Raw genomic sequence first — 23,619 nt, 5'->3', positions numbered from 1 at the left:
AGCCCCATGTGGGGTCTGAAAGGGGGATCAGCCCCATGTGGGATCTGAAAGAGGGATCAGCCCCATGAGGGGTCTGAAAGGGGGATCAGCCCCATGAGGGGTCTGAAAGGGGGATCAGCCCCATGTGGGATCTGAAAGGGGGATCTGCCCCATGTGGGGTCTGAAAGGGGGATCAGCCCCATGTGGGGTCTGAAAGGGGGATCAGCCCCATGTGGGATCTGAAAGGGGGATCAGCCCCATGTGGGGTCTGAAAGGGGGATCAGCCCCATGTGGGGTCTGAAAGGGGGATCAGCCCCATGTGGGGTCTGAAAGGGGGATCAGCCCCATGAGGGGTCTGAAAGGGGACCTTTACCATGCTCCTACCTGTTTTGTCCACAGTATATCATGATTATTGGTGTTTCATGTGCCTTGTTTGAGGGTGGGGGGTGGGGTGGGGCCCAATATCAGTGAATTGAACTTATTCATTGGAGTTATCATATGAAGCCTGAAGTTGTTTCGCTGTAGTAGATGGTAGATTTGTAGAGCTGCCAGCACGCAAACAGATCCTTTGGTCCAACTTGCCGAAGCAGACCTCATAGCCTAAATTAATCTAGTCCCACCTGCCAGCACCCGGCCCCTATCCCTCCAAACCCTTCCTATTTATAGACCCATCCAGATGTATTTTAAATGTTGTAATTGTACCAGCCTCCACCACTTCCTCTGGCAGCTCATTCCATACATGTACCACCCTCTGTGTGAAAAAGTTGCCTCTCGGATCCCTTCATTCCCCTCTCACCCTAAACCTGCATCCTCTAGTTTTAGCTTCCCCTTGGAAAAGACCTTGGTTATTCCCCTATCCATGCTGCTCATGATTTTACAAACCTCTATAAGGTCATCCCTCAGCCTTTGAAGCTCCAGGGAAAATCGCGCCTGTCTACTCATCCTCTCCTTTCAGCCCAAACCCTCCAGTCCTGGCAGTGTCCTAGTTAATCCTTTCTGCACCCTTTCGAGGTTTGAATTGTAAAATATTATTTCTTCTATTGTTCTTTAGGCATCTACCTCAGTACAGGTGCTGAATTCTAATGCAAATACACTTGATTCGCTTATCGTTGCTGGGTATGAGGTTTTGGGTTCTGTGCGTAGTGATGGAGAGCCAATGAAAGGTGTAGTGTTCCTACTATTTTCGTCGTCAGTCACCAAGCAAGTGAGTATGAATGACCCGACCTTTGTATAGATAGCTGAATTAGCAGAAATGTAGGGATTTTACATAAAGTTTCTGAATTGTTTGCAATTTGGGTTCAGTTCTTTAAAGGCTTTAGTTTATCCTTTTAAAAATGTGTGCACAGCAAGTTTTGTTTTAATCAGCTCCTTATGAACTAGCACATTTGATAAATCGGCAACTATTATATCCCTCAAATACCGCAAAGTTTGCTGTACTATTCTGTCCAATTCTTATAGTTATTTGATTTACCCCAATGCAAATATATTTGTTGTTCAGTCGAATGGCCACACAAAATATCAACGGTTGATTCAATTTTGAGTCAATTCCTCCTCAAATACCGCAATGTCCGAGTAGTCAGTTGAGGGTGTGAGTGAGAAGGCTCTCTGCTGGTAAGTTTTGTTTAAGGTGAAGTTTGCATGATTATTTAAGTGATTCATGCTGTAAATAAAGTCTAACAGTGGTGTGTATACTGACTGCATGACGTTCTATTACTCAGTGTGAGTTTGTACATTGATTATGTGAAATATATGGTCAACCAGCACACTGCAAGACCCAAAGGTTTGGAGCCAGTAAAGACTACGAATGCTAGAATTCAGTCAATAGATGTGAAGCTGGTAAAGCACAGCAGGTCAGACAGCATCCAAGGAGCAGGAAAGTCAGCGTTTTGGACCGAAACCCCTCATCAGGACGGGATGACGGTTTCAGACAGAAACATTGCCCTTGCTGCTCTTCGGATGCTGTCTGACCTGCTGCGCTTTTCCAGCTTAACATTTATTGACTCTGGTCCCAAAAGTTCCTGTTAATAGAAGTTTGTTGTATGTAATTATTCTCTATGAAATGTCTGAGACAGCTAAAAGTGCAGGGGTACCATGGGATGGTCGCAAGTTTAGTTAGTCCCTTTGGAAGCTAAATTGGCATTATTTTTCATTTAGTGAAGAAATCTATCTGACAATTAATGCTGTGACTTTTTCTGCTAGGATACCTTTGGCTGTAATTTTTCTCCAGTTGAAGGATTTCAAACAGCAGAGGAAGCCTCGTCTTTTCTGTGCAGCGTTGTTTCAGGAGAAGATGGATCGTTCATTTTCCCATCCCTCCCCAGTGGAGAATATACAGTGGTGAGTAAGTGACTTTAATCCAGGCTGCATCAGAAAGGTTTGAGGTGTCACTTCTGGGTTTACACAAGAGGCAAGGAGGAAGAGACAGTGGTATCATGATATCATCACTGGATAGTAATTCATGCTAATGTCCTGAGGTCATGGGTTCATATCCCACCCTGGCAGATGGTAAATTCAATGAATTAACTTGGAATTCTGACTAGGAAACCACAGTTAATTGTCCCTTCTGGAAGGAAATCTGCCATTGTTACCTGGTCTGGTCTGCATGTGTCTTCAATGTGGTTAGGAGGTAGTGAGCACTGTAGATGCTGGAAAAGTCAGTCTGTGGTGCTGGAAAAAGCAGGTCAGACAGGTTGTCTCTTCACTGTCCTGTAAAGGGCAAGACACTGTTCAAAGGATGAGTAACAAATGCTGATCTAACTAACAACACCTATGTCCCACAAAAGAATACATTTTGAAAAGCTGTGCGTTTCTGTGCAAGAAATGGAGTGGGAGATTGTAAAAATGAAACATTAACCTGACGACATAGACTAGAGGAAACGATACTGATGTCATAAATGGAGCTGGACCCTGGGTCTGCTGGACTTTACAGAAGTTGTTCTCTAGTTTTATAGTCTGTAATAATTGTGGTTAAAGTTAGCTGCTTTTCACTTGTGTAGGTATCATCCTGCCTCATCTCATGGGAAGGCTGTGGTGAAATGAACCTTTCACTGGAATAATAATCCGGAGCCGCAGGCAGATGGTGAAATTTGAATTCAATAAAATATGAAAGAATAGTAAGCTGCTCAAATCTTGCCCACCTCTGCTGATAATTAGAAAAAACCCATTTGGTTCACGTGTGTCCTTTAGGGAAGGACCTTACCTGGTCTGGCCTACATGTGACTCCAGACTCTCAGCAATGTAGCTGACTTAACTGTCCTCTGGGTAATTAGGGATGGGCAATAAACTCTAGTCAGCTTATATAACATTGCCTCTCCCTGGGCCTTTTGGAGATAATTTGGATGGTTGGTATCTTTGCAAGTGTGTCTTCAGTTTGGACAGTCTTTGACAAGTGATCCCTACAAATTGGTTGGGATATTACAATTTAACTTGGAGGATTCGAGGATGCTGTTGAAGTGTTTCCTCTGTAAGTCTGATAACCATTGTCCGTGATGAACCTGTAGAGTAGGCATCTTGTCTTATGTCAGGAATACAGAATATATGGCCTGCAAGATTAATCATGACCTGTGCTTCAATACTGGAGATACTAGTCTGATATTAGAGTGCTATTCCTTTCAATGGATTTGTAGGATTTTGTGGAGGTGTTATTTATGAGATATTTCTCAGGATTTGAGGTATCTGCTGTACATGCTCCCCATCTCCAACAGGTTGAGAAGGGATGCCATCACTGCTGTTCTGCAGTCCATGAGCTTGGAGCCTGTTTTGACGGTTTTGGCATCAATCACTCAGAGGGTCAAAGGCTGTGCTGGCGTACTGGAGGCGATGTTGAATTCCATTGTCAGTGTCTGCCCTCGTTTTTTAGGAGGCACCTGAGATCTGAGAATTGATTCATGTGGTCTAGTAACTTAACCTGGACCTTGAGGGGCAGGGCAGTGCAGTGTGGAGGGAGCAGGCTAGCAGAGCATGTTTGTCTTCTGGATGTTTAGTTGAAGACCATCTTCTCATACCTTGGTTCCCAGTCCTCCACCTCTGGGCACTAATGTCTACTAATCTCCCAGTTTCCAACCTGTCTCTCCTCCCTAATTCCTGATCTCTTACTCTCGTCCCCAGCCTGCCCGGTTCCTGATCTTCACTAAAACTGCACGTGTGAAAATTGAAACACTTCAACAAATCTCATTCACTAGTGTGTGTACAAGTTTCTCGTGAGAGCGTGATCCTTGATGGTAGCAAACAGCCATTTTACAAGAAAATCCTTATCTGTCTGCAGTTCCAAACTCTGGACACCAGGTGGCCCTGCAGGCTTGTGTTTACCTTCAGAAATCCCACTCAGGACAATTTTAATTTTGTTGATGCAAGTTAATTATTTAGCATTTAAATTTTTTTTGGTGCTCTCCTACCGCCGCTGCTGACTGGCCTAGCACTGCTTGGCCCCGTGCAGTTTTTTAGCCACTTTCTGTGGTTTTGCCGTGCACTCCCCTTAGATATAATAGCAGATATACTCCATTAGATATAATAGCAGATATACTCCATTAGATATAATAGCAGATATACTCCATTAGATATAGTAGCAGAAGGAGGATATTCAGCCCATTGAGGCTGCCTGTCATTCAGTGAGATCATAGCTGATCTGATCATCCTCAACTCCACTTTCCTGCCTTTTCTGCATAACTCTTGTTTTCTTTAGTGATTAAAAATCTGTCAATCTCAGTTTTGGGTAGATTTAATTACAGAGCCTCTACAGCCTTTTATGACAAAGAAGTCCATAGGTTCACTAACCTCTGAGAGAAGAGACTCCTCTTCATCTCTGTCTTAAATGAGTGACCCCTTGTTTTGATCTTCTGATCCTACACTATCCCACAAGGGGAACGTGTATTTCCCCATCTACCCTGTCAATCTGCTAAGAATCTGATAGGTTTCGATGAGATCACCTTTTCTTCTTTTAAACTTTGATGATGACAAGCCAAACCTACTCAACCTCTCCTCAAAAACAAATCCTTCCATACTTCTGATCTCCTGAGTGAACCTTATGTGGACTAATTCCAATGCCAGTATGTAGATAAGGGACCCAATGCCAGTATGTAGATAAGGGACTCAAAACTCTTCACATGTATTCTACATGTGGTCTGACTAATGCCTTGTATAGTTTAAGAAAGACTTTCCGATATTTATACTTTATTCCCTTTGAAATAAAAGCCGAGTCCATTTGTCTTTCCTAATATATGTAATGCTTAGATGCTAGCTTTTTGTGATTCATGTACAAGGCAGTCCTTTTCAATTTAAATAATACTCAGCTCCTTCATTCTTTCCACCAAAGTTCATTACCTCACATTTTCACCTTTACTGAAGTAATCTGCAGCTGACTATTGGCCGAAATCAGCTGCCCCTTCTCCTCTATTTACAACTTCTATTCATTTTTTAATAGAAGTAAATCTCCTAAATTGTTGTAATGGAGAAATCCAACTGAAGGCACTTTCCAGGCCATGCAAGGATGGGGAAAAGACAGGTAATTAAACCGAGTCACAGAGCTAGGTGTGGAGAGAAATGAAAAGGTTGGAAGTTGAGAGAAAAGGGGAATAATGTCATTGAAAGGTTGCAGAGCTGGTGTTGAAGAAGTGTGATGGAAGGGTAAATTCCACAGGAGCTCCCAAGCAATTTAGTGAAATTTTTAAATCTTTCTTGGAGTTGATCATTCATTAGTTTGAGCTCTCTGCATTTCTGTTGCTGCTGTCAAACTGGAAGTGACAAGATTAAAGTCTGTGAGCAGTTACTGAAGAAATGTGAAAAATCCCCAGAATATCACCTAAGTGGTATTCTGTCATGCTGTTTAAGAGTGAATGTCTGCATTAGGAGGAGTGCCTGGTTGTGTGTTCTTTAATCATTACCATTGCTTTATCCTCCACTGTCAATATCCTAGAGGTTGACATTGATCAGAAACTGAACTGGACTAGACATTTAATAATGTTGCTACGAGAGCAGGTCAGATTTCGGGGATTCTGCAGTGGGAAGTTCATTTCTTGTCTTTCTAATTGCTGTCCACCAATTTCAAGGCACAAGACCGGAGTGTGATGAATAACCTCCACTTACCTGGATGAATTCAGCTCTGACATTACTGAAGAGGTTCAACACCCACCAGGCAAAGCAGCCTAGTGAACTGCAGTCTGTCTACCACCTTCAACACTCACGCCCTCCCCACTGACATACAGTATTCAACAGTGTATACCATCTACAAGATGCACTGCAAAAGTTCACCAAGGCTCCTTAGAGAGTACCTTCTGAACCTACAACCACTTCCATCTCGAAGGAAAAGGGTAGCAGATACATAGGAACGCCACCACCTGCAAGTTCCCCTCCAGGGCCCAAACCATCCTCACTTGGAAATATATTGCTCCCTTCCTGCAATGATGCCTGAAAAGTGGATAGCTGCTTCACCTAGGATTTCCTCTTGACAGTGCTTTTACCAAGACATCCTTGTATTATTTAATGCAACAGTATTTGTGGAAAAGACTTTAAAACCTGCATCTAAATCTGTTTCAGCATTGCATGTGTGTTAACCTTTGCTGCATAACGAATGGTTTACTGTTGGTTTTTTTGAAGATAGTGTTACCAGCTCGTCTATTCCAGATGGTTTATGTCGAGTTAGTTTTGTTCCTTGTTTCTTTGCTGTATTCTTTTAAATTAGTGAAATAAATGCAGCTTAAATTTTCTAAGTTATTTGAGGTAGACATCAGTACTAGATAGTTTATTAAAGTTAGCCTGTAAAGTTTGGTGAAAATACTGCACTTTTTATTTTTCAAGTATTTGTTCTGATGGACATGTGGCTTTTGGTTTGTCAAATTTGAAAGCCCAGGAAGTGTGTTTGGATTCTTTATGTTTGTGATATTATTAATTCCTTAAATTCTAGGTACCATTCTACAGAGGTGAAAGAATCACATTCGATGTGGCCCCATCAAGACTCGATTTCTCTGTGGCACATAACAGTTTAAGGATTGAGGTACACGTCTGTAAAAATTATCATGAATCCAGTTTGTTTGAATGACTAAGAAGGTTATAAATTAGCAGATTACCTTGTGTTCCTTGGCTGCTGGGTAACCATTCATTAGTGTGTTGCAAGGTCACGTACAGGATATGTCATGCTGATCTTAATGTGGGACCATGCAAAGATGGAAACTGTTTGCTGATAAATTCTAATGAGTAATTAACTAAAGGCAGTGCAGTTGATAGAATTCTGCAGTTCAGAATGTACAGCTTCTCAGTAAGTGCAGGACAAAGGTCTGTGATTTACTGTTAAATGATAACTGTGTCCTACGTATGCATAGTGTATCCATCAAACTGAGATACTGTTAAACAGCTAGACTAAGCATGCTGAACTGTTAACAGTGTACCTATAGTCTGCAAGAGATAACAAGAAAATTAAACACTTCTGTAGAAAGGGAAGTGAAATTAGGAAGGCTTTTATGTTGGTAAATGTTTCTAGCACTGTGTTCTTGGCAGAAATTTCTGAGCATAATTTCTTGGCTTGCCTGTCTGTTATCTCAGTTGGAGTAGCATACTGGCAGTCGAAATTGTATGAATCATAGAATCCCTACAGTGTGGAAGCAATCCGTTCAGCCCATTGAGTCCAAACCGACCCTCCTGCCCTATCCATGTAACCCTGCATTTCCCATGGCTAACCCATCTAGCCTGCACATCCCTGGACATTATGGGCAATTTAGCACTGCCAATCTACCTAACCTGTGCAACTTTGGACTGTGGGAGGAAACTGGGCACCTGGAGGAAAGCCTCACAAACACAGGGCGAACGTCTGTGTGAAGTTTGCACGGATACCTGAGGCTGGAATCGAACCTGGGGTCCCTGGTGCTGTGAGGCAGCAGTGCTAACCACTGAGCCGCTATGCTGCCCGATGAAGGGAAAAAAATTAATTGGAATGACTTCCCTAATTTTTGAGTTCCGTTTCAGTGGAATTGGCAAATTTAGTAACTGTCAAGCTGTATGTTTGAAACCAGCTATTTGCATTGGGTAGTAACACATTAACTTTGTACATTATGGCATCATATAAGATTTCACAGAGACCTTACACATCCTAAGACCCTAATAAGAATAAGATTAACCTGTGAGACAATTTTGGCAGATGCTAGTTGATTTGTACCTGAACTTCATTTATCTGTCTCCTAACATGATCTTGTGGGTAAAAGCAAAATAATGCGGATGGTGTAAATCTGAAATTAAAAAAGTGTCAAAGAAACTCAGCAGGTCTGGCAGCATCTGTGGAGAGAGAGCGAGAGAGCAACAGAGTTAACATTTCAAATCTATTCAGTTCTGAATTGATTGGCTGAAATAAAGATTTTCATTAATTGCTGTATACAACATTTACTCTGTAAATATAAAGTCAGTTTATGAAACAGAGTTTATCTTTAAAACATTGTATAGTTTTCTTTTGTTTGTATACGTTTCCTTATCAAAGTCATCTGTTGCAGCCTGTCTTTCGAGTGATGGGATTCTCTGTTACTGGCCGAGTTTTGGATGGGCCAAATGGACGAGGAGTTCATCATGCTACTGTTATCCTCAGCAACCAAATCAAAGGTATGTGAAAGGAGGGGGAGGGTGGACGAGGCGGGCTGTGGTTGGAGGGGGAGGGTGGACGAGGCGGGCTGTGGTTGGAGGGGGAGGGTGGATGAGGCGGGTGAGGGGGAGGGTGGACGAGGCGGGGTGGGGAAGGGGGGAGGGGGAGGGTGGACGAGGCGAGCTGGGGTTGGAGGGGGAGGGTGGATGAGGCGGGTGGGGGGGTGAGGGGGAGGGTGGACGAGGTGGGCTGGGGGTGGGGGGGGGAGGGGGAGGGTGGACGAGGCGGGCTGGGGTTGGAGGGGGAGGGGGAGGGGGCGGGCGGGGGGGTGAGGGGGAGGGTGGACGAGGCGGGCTGGGGGTGGGGGAGGGGGGAGGGCGAGGGTGGGGGCGGGGGGGGGAGGGGGAGGGCGGGGGGTTGGAGGGGGAGGGTGGAAGAGGCGGGCTGGGGTTGGAGGGGGAGGGTGGAAGAGGCGGGCTGGGGTTGGAGGGGGAGGGTGGAAGAGGCGGGCTGGGGTTGGAGGGGGAGGGTGGAAGAGGCGGGCTGGGGTTGGAGGGGGAGGGTGGACGAGGCGGGCGGGGGGTGAGGGGGAGGGTGGACGAGGCGGGCGGGGGGGTGAGGGGGAGGGTGGACGAGGCGGGCTGGGGTTGGAGGGGGAGGGTGGACGAGGCGGGCTGGGGGGGCGAGGGGGAGGGTGGACGAGGTGGGCTGGGGGGGCGAGGGGGAGGGTGGACGAGGCGGGGGGGGAGGGGGAGGGTGGGCGAGGTGGGCTGGGGTGGAAGAGTCAGCAGATGGATTGTGCCTAGTCATTTAGGTGAGGGGCGTGTAATCGGTTGGCTGAGAAGATGGAAGTTGGGACTTGGGTGGCGTTTGAGAAGATTAGTCAGGGGTTGTGGAGATATTCAGGCGCGGTAGGTATTTAGGGTCAGGGCAATTAAGTGGGGTGGTTGGAGTGTGTGCGAGTGGATAGGCTACTGATAGGGGAGCAGAGGTGGGAGTTTGAGTGGTTGAAGTATCGGGTTAGACTGGGTTTTTCAGTCAATATGACTATTCACATGAGTCCATCTGAACTATCTGAAAACTCTATCTCCTACCTGGAGTCAGACGTTTGCAGTGGTTCCTGGGGAGTAAGTGAGTTATACTTTCCAAGTTTAGACTACCTAAGCATTTCCCATGGAGTCAGTGCATTGGGACTTCCACAGGGTCCAAAGTGAATCTCCAGCTGTGTATCTCTAATTATCTGAGACCCAACAATATGGACTGTCATGATGTCCACGTGAACTAGTTGCAGTGTAACAGTTGGGGTGGCATGGTGGTTCAATGGTTAGCACTGCTGCCTCACAGCGCTAGGGGCCCGGGTTTGGTTCCAGCCTCGGGCGAATGTCTGTGTGGTGTTTGTACATTCTCCCCGTGTCTGCTTGGGTTTCCTCCGGGTGCTCCAGTTTCCTCCCACAGTCCAAAGATGTGCAGGTTAGGTGTACTGACTATGCCAAGTTGCCCATAGAGTTAGGTGCATTAGTCAGGGGTAAATATAAGGGAATGGGTCTGGGTGGGTTACTCTATGGAGGGTCGGTGTAGACTAGTTGGGCTGAAGGGCCTGCTTCCACATTGTAGGGAATCTAATCTAATCATAACATGTACCTGAAAAGGGTATTTTCTATCCCCTCTGAAATGTCTCATTCCTGACCTATGTTATGGACCAGGCCAGACCCCCTTAAAATGTATTAAGATGATAGCCTAAACTCTCTTAACGTTTTCTTATTTTAACCGTAAGTATCAGGTGCTTGCTTCAGATGCAATTTGATCGGTCAAACTGCTTAATGTTAAGCAAAACCTAATTTATTCAAACACTAGAATTAAAATACAACAAAAGGAAGAAGAATGTGGAATAACTTAATTCTATTGGAAAATCTGATCGAAATTAGATTACTATGAAACAGTAACTGCTCCAATAAAGTAACATCCCACAAACACACCTTTGACAAAAGGCAAATTCAGAAAACAGGATTGTCTCACAAGGAATCCAGCAGCCCAGAAAGAGAACCCCCAGCTTTTGTCTGTAATTGAGAAAGGAATAAATAGCTTTCAGTTCTTCAAGACCCCAACAGGAACTGATAAAAGCTAAACCTGAACTCCCTGGTTCTGTGGTTGGGGGCTTGACCACACCCATTCAGGCTGCTTCTATTGTTCCAACTAAAAAGAAAAACGCCCAAGGCTTCACAAGGTTTACCTTTTTATCGACTTTCAGCATCAGTCCACCAATCTCTCTGTAAAGGAAACCAGGGCAAAACACACCTCTTAAAGGCACAGCATTGTCACACCTTTTCAGACTGGAAGCCTGTAACTAGTGGTGGGCCACAAGGATTGGTACTGGGTCTGCTGCTTTTCGTCATTTATATAAATGATTTGGGTGTGAACATAAGAGGTATAGTTAGTAAGTTTGCAGTTAATACCAAAATTGGAGGTGCAGTGGACAGCGAAGAAGGTAATGTCAGAATCCATTGGGATCTTGATCAGATGGTCCAATGGGCTGAGGAGTGGCAGATGGAATTTCATTTAGATAAGTGCGAAGAGCTGTATTTTGGAAAAGCAAAGCAGACCAGGACTTACACAATTAATTATAAGGTCCTGGGGAGTGTTGCTGAACAAAGAGACCTTGGAGTGCAGTTTCATTGCGATGTCGCAGGTAGATAGGATAGTGAAGAAGGTGCTTGGTATACTTTTCTTTATTGGTCAGAGTATTGAGTATAGGAGTTGGGAAGTCATGTTACAGCTGTACAGGACATTAATTAGGCCACTTTTGGAATATTGTGTTCAATTCTGGTCTCCTTCCTATCGGAAGGATGTTGTGAAACTTAAAATAGTTCAGAAAAGATTTACAAGGATATTGCCAGTGTTGGAGGATTTGAATTATAGGGAGAGGCTGAAGAGGCTGGGATGGTTTTCCCTGGAGCGTCGGAGGCTGAGGAGTGACCTTATAAAGGTTTACAAAATTGAGAGGCACGGATAGGATAAATAGACAAGGTCTTTTCCCTGGAGTGGGAGAGTCCAGAACTAGAGGGCATAGTTTTAGGGTGAGAGGGGAAAGATATAAAAGAGACCTAAGGGGCAACCTTTTCACCCAGACAGTGATATGCATTTAAGATGAGCTGCTAGAGGAAGTTTCATACACGCATCACCCTCTGCATGAAGAAGTTGTCCCTTAGGTCTCTTTTAAATCATTCCTCTCTCACCTTAAACCTATGCCCTCTAGTTCTGGACCATATCTATTTACCCTATTCAAGCCCCTCATGTTTTTATAAACTTCTATAAGGTCACACCTCAGCCTCCAATGCTCCAGGGAAAATTGCTGCAATCTATTTAGCCTTTCTCTATAGTTCAAACCCTGGCAACATCCTTGTAAATCCTTTCTGAACCTTTTCAAGTTACATGACGTCCCTATAGCGTGGAGAACAGAATTGCTCGCAGTATTCCAAAAGTGGCCTAACCAATGTTCTGTGTAGCCACAACGTGACCTTCCAACTCCTATTCTCAATGCACTGACCAATAAAGGAAAGCATACAAAATTCATGGAACTATGAACCTGCGCTCCAAAATTTAGCTCGATCATAGCTGATCTTCTGCCTCGATGACATTTTCCCTGCATGGTCCCTATATCTCTTAATATTTTTAATTCAACTAAGAAACGTATTGATCTCTGTTTCAAGTTTTCTCAATGAGGGAGCTTCCACTGCCCTCTGGAGTAGGGACTTCCAAAGATTCCCCACCCACTGAGTGAAGCAATTTCTCCACTTCCAGTCTGAAGCGACCGGCCCTTTATTTTGAGACTGTGCCCTGGTTGTAGAAACATGCCCAAAAACAGTGGGATACAATTCCTTCTCCTTTTCTGATGATCTTTGTAAGTCTCAGTGAGATCACTTCTCATTCTTCTAAACTCTAGAGAATATAATCTCCTTAATTACTCCTCAAAGGACAATACCACCTTCCCAGGGATCAGTTTTGTGTACCTTTGTTACACTCCCTCTAGGGCAAGAATATCCTTCAATTAACCATTAATCCAGAAAAGGTAGTACAGTAACAGATTTCTCAGGAAGCATGGGTTATGCCATCAAATTTAAATGTTTCTACTTTCTATAAGTGTCTGAAGTATGAATGTTAGAAAACATTGTTAATTCCATCACTCTGTTATTTCTATTTGATCGTACAATATGGCCTCTCAGTGAGTGAGCATGCCTGTTTGTTTCACGTTAAAACTACTCAAACTGAATGAATTCTCTTCTGGCTGAGACCTTGGGATTGATGTGTGCTCTGAATGGATTAAAATGTTCCCCTTTTGTTCTATATGCTGGTTGAATTCAATCTCCCAATTTCTATAAAGAGTAATTTTAATCCATTATGCCACCCAATATTGTTAGAACTTCAGTAAGGTTATGTTTGTAATCGGTACTCACACACAGACAATTGCTTTCCTTTGTGAGGATGATGGTTCTGAACTTCAGCAATCTGGCTTTGACATTTAAATACCAATATTGTTTCAATCCACAAGAGATGATTCATTTTTTTGGTCAAAATAAGTTTAAGATGTAAAATATTGCAGTCACATGGGCAAAGGACAAATGTGGAAGAATCCTTTATCTCTCAATCTTCAAATAGTACTCCTCTTATGACATTTTAGTTTGAGATAAACTTAGTGATATTTCCCTTTACCTGTAGAGGTATTAAAAAAATATAATATGAATAAAAATTGAAATTGTTAATTCTGAAGGTGTTTTTGCATGGAATAATGTCAGCAAATTGTCTGCACATTGCTGGTTAATTAGTTGGGGGGCAGCACTATTGATGTTATATCTCAGGAAGCTGTCGGTCTGTTCCTGTTAGTTGTTCTGTGATTCATCAAGTGTGAGTTAAAGAGTGATGTCATGTGTGTGCTGTCCACAGGGTTTTTGTAAGCAACACTAGTCAGTTGCATAAAATGATAGAGAATAAGCTGGGCTCCAGATTACACTCAAACACCAAATTAAATTATCCCACATATTTTGCTGCAACTGCAGTGACGTGCCTGTACATCATGTTGAGGTTGATGCCTGTTCATGTTTAAATTGCTGGTGTGGCGATTTCTGCTTTAGATTTTCTATATCAGCCCGTTTAAAATGAGTGATTTTCTGCTGTGGTGTGATAATCAGTGAAATAAAGCTGACAGAGAGACATTTCCAGAAGAAAATTACAATCAAATTACAAAGACTGTTTCTTCCAGGCCCTGCATTGCTTACACGTTTATCCATTTTCTTCTTTATTGTACAGTAACCACAAAGGCTGACGGCTCATTCAGACTTGAAAACATGACAGCCGGCACATACACCATTAATACACAGAAGGAGCACATCTTCTTTGAGCCAGTAACTGTGAAAATTGCCCCAAATACTCCTCAATTGGCAGATATCATAGCTACAAGGTAGGAGACAACAGAGCTGTTGGAAGATTCATTATATGCATAAATATTGAACTGGCTTTTCCATCACTGTAGTATTTCTCTCAAAACTAGTTGCAACAAACATTGTATTGTTTCTCCATTGCTCGACAGCTTTAGTGTCTGTGGGCAAGTAGCTGTCAAGCGGTTCCCTGAAGGATTAAAACCAATCATCAAATATAAATTAGCAATGGTCGCTCAAAGTAAGGATAAAGCTTCACCAGTTATAACAGAAACGGATTCCCATGGATTGTTCTGTTTCCAAGCAAAAGCAGGGACCTATATCATTCAGGTGAAATTAATATATTATTTAACCTATTCAGTTATTATCTGAAATTATTTATGTATTTCAATGAAAAGGGGCAGCTTGATTTTGGGAGCTTTATTTTTGCTTTGTAAATTTAGGAACCCTGTTTATTTATTGTCAAAATGTTGTTCTTTTCATTTGTAGGTCTATTGTTGTTTAGAATCTTAACCAGTCCTTTCTACAAGGAAAATCATGTCCATTGGAGTATATGAGAATGTTAAAAAGCCACAATTATATATTAATTGAATTTAAAAGTGCTACACTGTTTAATATAATCATCTAGGTGAAATCAGTGTATGCCTAACGTTCTAACTGCTTTGTTAGCATATTCATCTATACACATGCGATAAACATTTAGTGTTGAATATATTTCCAGTGCTACATTGTCAGTATTCTTGAAGCTTGTGTAGTTGGTAAATTCCATGTGTAGGTATCATAATGGAATTTTGTCCTTTCCTCCCCTGCTGTTCACACAAATGTACTTTCCTATAGAGATAATTAGACAAAGTTGGAAGCAGGAACAATCACAGCTTGTACCCTCCCAAGTTCAGGGACAAGGGCCAAATATAACACCCTGACTGACACTCAAAAGCAATGCGCTAACTCAGTATCTGTTTGAAATTGAAGCTTTAGAATCTTATATATTTGCTAACGCAAGCCATCAAAAGAGCAGGGATTCTTTATAAAATAACTGTGATCTAATGAATAAATAGGATTGTTTTTTGCTCATTCTACTTTCTTCCATTCTTAGTTTAGGTGTTTCACTTTGACTTTGCATATTGCATGTTACAAAGCATCTGAGGAATGGGAAAACAGTAAGATTGAGATTATAGCAATACTGTTACTGGTGGATGAAGAATTGCACATATCCACCGTTAGACATAGTATTTGTGTTGGTCTAACTGGTTATGAATTACATAGGTGATGGTCAGCGAGATTGAAGCAAAAGCAGGACTTGCACTGAAACCGAAGTTTCAACCTGTCACAGTTACTGATGCACCCATAATGGATCTATCCTTCACCCAGTTTATGGCATCTGTGACTGGGAAAGTACTCTGTTTGGGTAAGTGGGTGTTTGCTGGGTATGAGTGTTGGTTGAATTAGCCTCCTGTGATTTCAGTATTTGTTTTGATGAACAGAGCTTCACCTGTAATTAAAACTACCCTTTCTTTTTATATTTTGGTCAGTGTTCCTTTCAATGAAGTGAAGACTCTAAATTTTCATGTAGTTCCCCTTCTTTCAGACCTACACTGGTGTAAGATCAGAAGTTACATAACAGCAGGTTATAGTCCAAGAGGTTTATTTGAAATCACAAGCTTTCAGAGCGTTGCTCCTGCGTCAGGTGACTTTGTGACTTCTGACCTTGTCCACCCCAGTCCAACACTGACATCTCCACAAATGCTGGTATAACTACTTAAACTTAGCATTACAAGTGATAAGATATTTGAAATGCCGTTCAGCTGTACAATCAGTAGTTGGAGAGGCTTCAGGAGGAGTGCAAATCATTGTTGCTGTATATATTCAAATACAACTGGCAGTGGGTTTTCCTCACTGTTTTCCTCACTGTTTTCTTCTCATCCTGATGAAACTGAAAAAGCTGTGGATTATTTGAAAATGGTAATTGCTGTTTTCTTAAGTTAATTACTGATTATATTAATGTTTTTCTAAACATAAATGCTGCTGTCTCAGAAAATTGTTCAATCACACTTGGGTGTGAGGAGAACCTGATTCATTGATCTTGATACCAAGGAGTGTAGTGGTAGTGTCCCTGCCTCTGAGCTATGTGATTCAAGTTCAAGTCTAACATGGTTCAGAGGTGTGTAACATCTCTGAATAGGTTGATTAGAAAATACCTACCTTGGTACTATTTGGCTGCTGTATGTGTTTACTTATTGAGATTGACTTGTGATAACTTTGGTGGGTGCTGTTCTGATATTGATTGACATCCTCTCCATTACCAGCAAACAACAATAAATTGAACTGGCAATTTTGTCCAGTTTTACAGCTTTAGCGAGAAAATACTAAACAGAACTAAGCTGCAACAACTTGTGTTTATATTTACATTTAACAGTAACATCATATAATATGCAGGAGAATAACATAAAACAAAATCTGACAGCACATCACATACACATACAGGTGAAGGAGACTCGGTTTAAGAAAGGGCGTGGGCTTAATTCAGTCACTAGTACGTTTGTCACTTTAGGTGGTTTTATCTTTTTGTTTTTCTTGTATTTGTTGTTTAACTAGTAGGGCTCTGGCCCGAAACGTCGAATTTCCTGTTCCTTGGATGCTGCCTGACCTGCTGTGCTTTAACCAGCAACACATTTTCAGCTCTGTTGTTTAACTGACTATTAAAATCAAATTCCCAAATTTAAAAGCTGAGAAGACAGAGATACAAAGCTCTTAACTATGTAGATGTTTTTAACTGAACAAAATGCTTTGGATGCTGTAAATCTGAAATGAAGACAAACTGTGGAGAAACTCAGCAGGCCCGGCGGCATGTGGAAAAACCAGCCAGAGTTGATGCTTTGGTTCAGTATGACTGGTGGAGTGCCTCAGGGGGTCGCTGCTGAGCCTGTTGCTGTTATTTACATCAATGATTTGGATGAGAATATACAAGGCATGATTCGTCAGTTTGCTGATGACACTAAAATAGGCGGTATTGTGGGCAGTGAGGAAGGTTATCAGAAATTGCAGCAGGACCTTGATCAGCTGGGGAAGTGGGCTGGGAAATGGCAAATGGTGTTTAATATAGATAAGTGTGAGGTCTTACATTTTGGAAAGTCAAATCAAGGTAGGGGTTTCATGGTGAATGGTAGGGCCTTAAAGAGTGTGGTGGAACAGAGGGACCTTGGCGTTCAGGTGCATGATTCTCTGAAAGTGGAGCCACAGGTAGACCGGGCGGTAAAGAAGACTTTTTGCAGACTGGCCTTCATCAGTCAAGGCATTGAATATAGAAATTGGGAAGCGGTGTTGCAGTTTTACAGGACGTCGGTCAGGCTGCAGTTGGAGTATTGTGTTCAGTTTTGGTCACCTAACTACAGGAAGAATGTTCTTAAACTGGAAAGAGTGCAGAAGAAATTTACAAAGATGTTGCCAGGACTCAATGATCTGACTGATATGGCGTGGTTGGACAAGCTCAGGTTTCTTTTTTAAGAGCATAGAAGACTGAGGGAGGATTTCATAGAAGTATGTAAGATCATGAGAGGCATGGATAGGGTGAATGCACTCAGTCTTTTTCCCAGGGTTGGGGAATTGAGAACTGGAGGGCATCAGTTTAAGGTTCGAGGGGAACGAATAAAAGGGAACCTGAGGGGCAACCTTTTTTACACAGAGGGTGATACTGCAATGGAATGAGCTAGTAGTGGGAGTGATTGAGACGGGTACTTTAACAACATTTAAAAGGCATTTGGACAAATACATAGATAGGAAAGGCTTAGAAGGATATGGGCCAATTGCAGGCAAATAGGGTTAGCATTGAGGAACGTTTCGGTTGGCATGGGCCAGTTTGGACCACAGGGCTTGTCTCTGTGATGTAGGACTCTATGACTCTTCAGAGCTGGCAAAGGAATCCAAAGAAGAGTATATTTGGCTCGGAATGTTAGCTTTGTTACCCTCTCCAAATGACAGCCAAGCTTTGCTACCTCTCTATGACAGAAAATGTAATGCTTTAAAGACTAGAAAATATTTACACATTCTCTAATTTTACCACTTAACCACATAGTTAGATTCTAAACAAGGGCAGACCGACAATATGGAATTGTACAATAGCAAGACAAGCAGTGGGAGTTGCTGTCATTTCATATTTCTATTTTAAGTTGTACAGCTTTATTTCAGTTGCTTTTCTTTTAAAGGATTTCTGTGAGTAAACAAGTGATTCATGGTTTTGTAAATGTTTAAAACATTATTATAGTTCTCAGTTACAGCAGGCGGTCAGGTATGCATAAAGCGCTGTATTGGTGTGCTAAACAGAGACACCATTCAGTGTACAGGTCAAGAATGGTGGATAATGAGCTGATACAGAAACTTAGATATCTTTGCCACCCAGGTCTTGATTGTCCTGATATACTGTAGCATTAGTTGTCGCGATTTGGAGGTTGTAGTATCTTTGAATTTATGTTTCTCCTATGTTAATGAACAGAAAAAAATTACATTTTTTAATGGATTAACCGAATGTTCAGCATTGGGTGTGAAGGTTTTGTTATATGCTTTTTGTAATACTTTTAATGATCTGGCCTCTCACTATTTTCTTTATTAAGATTCCTGCAGCGATCTTGCTGTGACCCTTCAAACTTTGAGTCGTCATAGTGACAAACAAAGCATGCAGCTCTCTGGAGGTGCAGACTCCGCCTCGTTCACTTTTAATAATATTTTGCCTGGAAAATACAAGGGTAATAATTTCATACTTTTGAGATGCTATTATTTCTTTATGGATGTTAATGAGCATCAGATTTAATCAAACAAATCTGATTGAAAATGTCGGTTTTTATAGTGAACATTGTCCATGAAGAATGGTGCTGGAAAAACCGCTCGTTTGAGTTGGAGGTTGTGGATCAAGATTTGACTGGGATCGAATTTAGACAGACAGGTTACATGCTCCGATGCTCACTCTCACATGCAATCACACTGGTAAGAGAAACATAATGCAAAGGAGGGCCATTGTTGGGAAAAGCTTGTATACCCACTTCACAATGAAACTGCTGTTAATTTTAGCAATCGTGTGCATTCCATCTTTCTAATTATTGTGATTGTAAAATGCGTCCTACTCATCCTGTGGCAGCTTTTAGATGGTGTGCATTCTTGGTTATATGTTGTGGTTCCAAATGCAATTAGGAATGGGCAATAAATGCTAGTCTTATGCGTGATTCTCAAAGCTTATAAATCAGAAAAAATAGCAATTGGATTTATTTATCTTTTTAAGCTTGCCTTAGAATTACAGAATGGTTACTATGCTGAAGAGGCCATTTGACCTTTTGTGTCCATGCTAGCCCCCTGCAATGGCAGTTGTTTGCTAGAAATTTCCTGTTGTTTTATTCACTATAGCCGCAGTTTATTTATCTATTACCATCTTCAATGACTCATCCATAAATACAACCTCTGTGCTCTATTACCATCTTCAATGACTCATCCATAAATACAACCTCTACTCCTGCGCCTATTTTAGAATAGTATCAAAAAGTAAAGAAAATTACAGCACAGGAACAGGCCCTTCGGCCCTCCAAGCCTGCGCCGATCCTATTTTATAAGGATCTGTACCCCTCTGCACCCTGCCCATTTACGTATCTGTCTAGACACAACTTAAGTGACGCTATCTTGCCTGCCTCTACTACCTCCGCTGGCAATGCTTTTCAGGCACCCACCACCCTCTGCGTAAAGAACGTTCCACACACATTCCCTTAAACTGTTCCCCTCTCACCTTCAACCCGTGATCCCTAGTAATTGGGTCCCGCACTCTTCGAAAAGCTTCTTGCTATCCACCCCATCTATACCTCTCATGATTTTGTAGACATCAATCAGATCTCCCCACAACCACCTCCTTTCTATTGAAAATAATCCTAATGTACTCAACCTCTCTTCATACCTAGCACCCTCCATGCTAGGCAATATCTTTGTGAACCTCCTCTGCACCCTCTCCAATGCATTCACATCGTTTTGGTAATGTGGCAACCAGAACTGTATGCAATATTACAATGTGGCCGAACCAAAGTCTTGTGCAACTGTAACGTGACCTGTCCACGCTTGTACTCAATACCGCAACCGATGAAAGAAAGTATGCCGTATGCCATATCGACCCCTCTACCTACCTGTGTTGCCACCTTCAGGGTACAATGGACCTGAACACCCAGATCTCTCTGTCCATCAATTTTCCTTAGGACTTTTCCATTTACCGTACAGTTCGCTCTTGAATTGAATCTTCCAAAATGCATCACTTTGCAGTTGCCTGGATTGAACACCGTCTGCATTTCTCCGCCCAACTCTCCAATCTATATATATTCTGCTGCATTCTCTGACAGTCCCCTTCACTATCTCCACAAATCTCAGTGCCATCTGCAACATGCTAATCAGACTACCTATACCTCCCTCCAGATCATTTATGTATATCACAAATAACAGTGCTCTCAACTTGGATCCCTGTGGAGCACCACTGGTCACAGTTCTCCATTTTGAGAAAATCCTTTCAACTATTATTCTCTGTCTCCTGCTGCCCAGCCAGTTCTCTATGCATCTTGCCAGTATACCCTGGACCTCATGTGACTTCACTTTCCCCATCAGCCTATCCTGGGGAACCTTTTCAAACACCTTACTGAAGTCCATGTATATGACATCTACAGCCCTTCCCTCATCAATCAACTTTGTCGCTTCCTCAAAGAATTCTATTAAGTTGGTAAGAGATGACCTTCCCTGCCCAAAACCATGTTGCTTATCACTGATAAGTCCATTTTCTTCTAAATGTAAGTCAATCCTATCCCTCAATATCTTCTCCAACATCCTCCCTACCACTGACGTCAGGCTCACTGGTCTGTAATTACCTGGATTACCCCTGCTACCTTTCTTAAACAAGAGGACAACATTAGTAATTCTCCAGCCCTCCGGACCTCACCCATGTTCAAGGATGCTGCAAGGATATCTGTTAAGGCCCCAGCTATTTCCTCTCTTGCTTCCCTCTGTAACCTGGGATAGATCCCATCCAGACCTGGGGACTTGTCCACCTTAATGCCTTTTAGAATACCAAGTTAAAAATCACACAACACCAAGTTATAGTCCAACAAGCTTATTTGTTAAAGTATAAGATTGTATGATACAGAATTTATAGCAACTGTTTACAGTGTGATGCAACTCAATTATATATTGAAAAAGACCTGGATTGTTTGTTAAGTGTCTCATCTTTTAGAATGACCATGTTGCTTTCAGTTCTTTCATATATAAATCACAGAACTTTTTTTTAAAGTTACATTCTCAAGTGAACTTTAACAATAGGTGCCATGTCAGCTCAGAAAATGCATAAAACCTAACACTTCCTCCTTCTTTTTGCCGACTTGATCTAGTGACCATAAAAAGGGCTCTGGCCCGAAACGTCGAATTTCCTGTTCCTTGGATGCTGCCTAACCTGCTGTGCTTTAACCAGCAACACATTTTCAGCTCTGATCTCCAGCATCTGCAGACCTCACTTTTTAACCAAACATTTATCCCTGACCTCAACATCCGTTATGTCGCTCTCCTTGGTGAATACCGATACAAAGTACTTATTAAGAATCTTACCCGTTTTCTCTGACTCCACGCTTCACTTTCCTCCTTTGTCCTTGAGTGCCCAACCCTTTCTCTAGTTACCCTCTTGCTCTTTATGTATGAGTAAAAGGCTTTGGGATTTTCCTTAACCTTATTGGCTAAAGATATTTTATGACCCCTTTTAGCCCTTTTTAGTCCTTGTTTCAGATTGGTTCTACTTTCCCAACATTCTTCCAAAGCTTCGTCTGTTTTCAGTCGTCTAGACTTTGTGTATGCTTCCTTTTTCCTCTTAGCTTGGCTATCCTGCATTTTGTATCTCTCTTGTCTTTCCTATCAAACATTAATCGTTTCACACTTCTTTGCTTAAATTCCATCTGCCAGCTGTTTACCCATCCTGCCTGGTTATTTGTGTTCTTTTGAAATCTTCCACGATCCTGCGCACAGTTCACAATGTTTCCAACTGTTGTGTTAATCTGCAAATTGTGAAATAGCACCCTGTACTGCAATGTCTAGGTCATTGATTGTTTAAAAAAGTAAGGGTCTTAATGCCGATCCCTGGGCAATCCCTTCACTTAGGAGGAGAGAGTGAGGACTGCAGATGCTGGAGCTCAGAGCTGAAAATGTGTTGCTGGAAAAGCGCAGCTGGTCAGGCAGCATCCAAGGAACAGGAAATTTGACGTTTCGGGCATAAGCCCTTCATCAGGAATCCCTTCATTTACTCTTGACCAGTTTAAAAAGCAATTGACCATGAGACATGGGAGCAGAAATTGGCCATTCAGCCCCTTGAGTTTGCTCTGCCATTCAAGATCATGTCTGAACTGATAATCCTCAATTCCACTTTCTTGCCTTTTCTCCTTAAACCTTCATTCCCTTACTGATTAAAAATCAGTATTTTTCAACCTTGACTTAATGACCCAGCCGCTACAGCCCTCTGTGGTAAAGATTTTTACGGATTCACTACCCTCTGAGAGAGGAAGGTCCTTTCCATCTCTGTCTTAAAAGTGTGACCCCTTATTCCGCGATTGCGTGCTGTGGTTGTACGACTAGGGGACACATTTTTGAGATGAGAGGAGAGAGATTTTTAAAAAGGTATGAGATAATTTTTTTACGCAGAAGGTGGTTCGCGTTCAGAATGAACTTCCAGAGGAAGTGGTGGATGTGGGTGCAATTATAATGTTCAAAATGTACTTGGATACATGCATAGGAAAGGTCTGGAGGGACATAGGCCAGGGACAGGCAGGTGGGGCGAGTTTAGTTTGGGATTATATTTGGTATGGACTGAAGGGTCTGTTTCCATGATCTATGACTATGATTCTCCCAGAAAATAGAGTGTTCTTTCTGCACATACCCTGTTAGGTACACCAAGAATTTGTGTGTTTCAGTGAGGTTGCTGCTGGTTCTTCTACATTCCAATGATTACAAGTCTTATCTACTCAATCTGTCCTCATAAGACAGTCTCTCTGTACATGACATCAGCCCAGTATCATAGCACATGAAACAGTCCAGCACAGGAATAGGCCTTCTCTGTTCTGCCTCCAACTTTTCACCACTATCTGATTCCTGTCACTTTGTATCAAATCTACCACTATCCCTTTTAATTCCGTGAATGCAAACTTTGAAAAAAATCCAATTATGTGGCACTTTGTTAAATGCTTTTTGGAAGTTCCTGCAGACTGCGTTATCTACTCTACCCTCATCAACATTTTTACGACAATATTAAAATTAAGTTCATGTGGCCTTTTTTTAAACTGAGTATATTTTTGTCAAAATGTCAAATTAATTTTGTCCTGGATTAGATTCTCTACTTTGGTGAACCATTTTAGAAAATAAAGCAGGAAACACTGTAAGGGCATACACGCACACACATCTAGTTTCAAGCATTTTGTAAGTCATTCTGTTTCTTTTCTTATGAGTCTCTGTTTAATTTCTTTTTGTTAAGTACTCATTTGCATTATCCTTTGAGGAAGGTTTTTACAAAGCTGCTTCAATTCCTTTGCAAATAAACTGTTTTTGGTTTAATTACACATTTCTTGAATAGAACCTCAAATGTTTTGTTTTATACAAGCTGATTAAAAGCAG

At 42.1% G+C, this 23,619-nt stretch overlaps 1 protein-coding gene across 1 annotated transcript in view; it reads left to right on the top strand.

The window, feature by feature from the left end:
* Positions 1 to 23,619, top strand: part of nomo (nodal modulator) — an 89,422-nt gene that overhangs the window by 10,896 nt on the left and 54,907 nt on the right. The window contains exons 7-15 of the mRNA XM_060840423.1: positions 1,031 to 1,183; positions 2,179 to 2,316; positions 6,878 to 6,967; positions 8,451 to 8,556; positions 13,838 to 13,988; positions 14,118 to 14,295; positions 15,232 to 15,373; positions 18,573 to 18,704; positions 18,806 to 18,942. Of these exons, the coding sequence (XP_060696406.1) occupies positions 1,031 to 1,183; positions 2,179 to 2,316; positions 6,878 to 6,967; positions 8,451 to 8,556; positions 13,838 to 13,988; positions 14,118 to 14,295; positions 15,232 to 15,373; positions 18,573 to 18,704; positions 18,806 to 18,942 (1,227 nt within the window). The remainder of the gene's footprint in view (positions 1 to 1,030; positions 1,184 to 2,178; positions 2,317 to 6,877; positions 6,968 to 8,450; positions 8,557 to 13,837; positions 13,989 to 14,117; positions 14,296 to 15,231; positions 15,374 to 18,572; positions 18,705 to 18,805; positions 18,943 to 23,619) is intronic.

The sequence above is a fragment of the Hemiscyllium ocellatum genome, chromosome 20 (assembly GCF_020745735.1).
Source record: "Hemiscyllium ocellatum isolate sHemOce1 chromosome 20, sHemOce1.pat.X.cur, whole genome shotgun sequence".
In the NCBI taxonomy this organism is placed as follows: Eukaryota; Metazoa; Chordata; class Chondrichthyes; order Orectolobiformes; family Hemiscylliidae; genus Hemiscyllium; species Hemiscyllium ocellatum.
The sequence above is the reverse complement of the archived record's forward strand: the minus strand, read 5'-3'. Positions and strand labels throughout refer to the sequence as shown.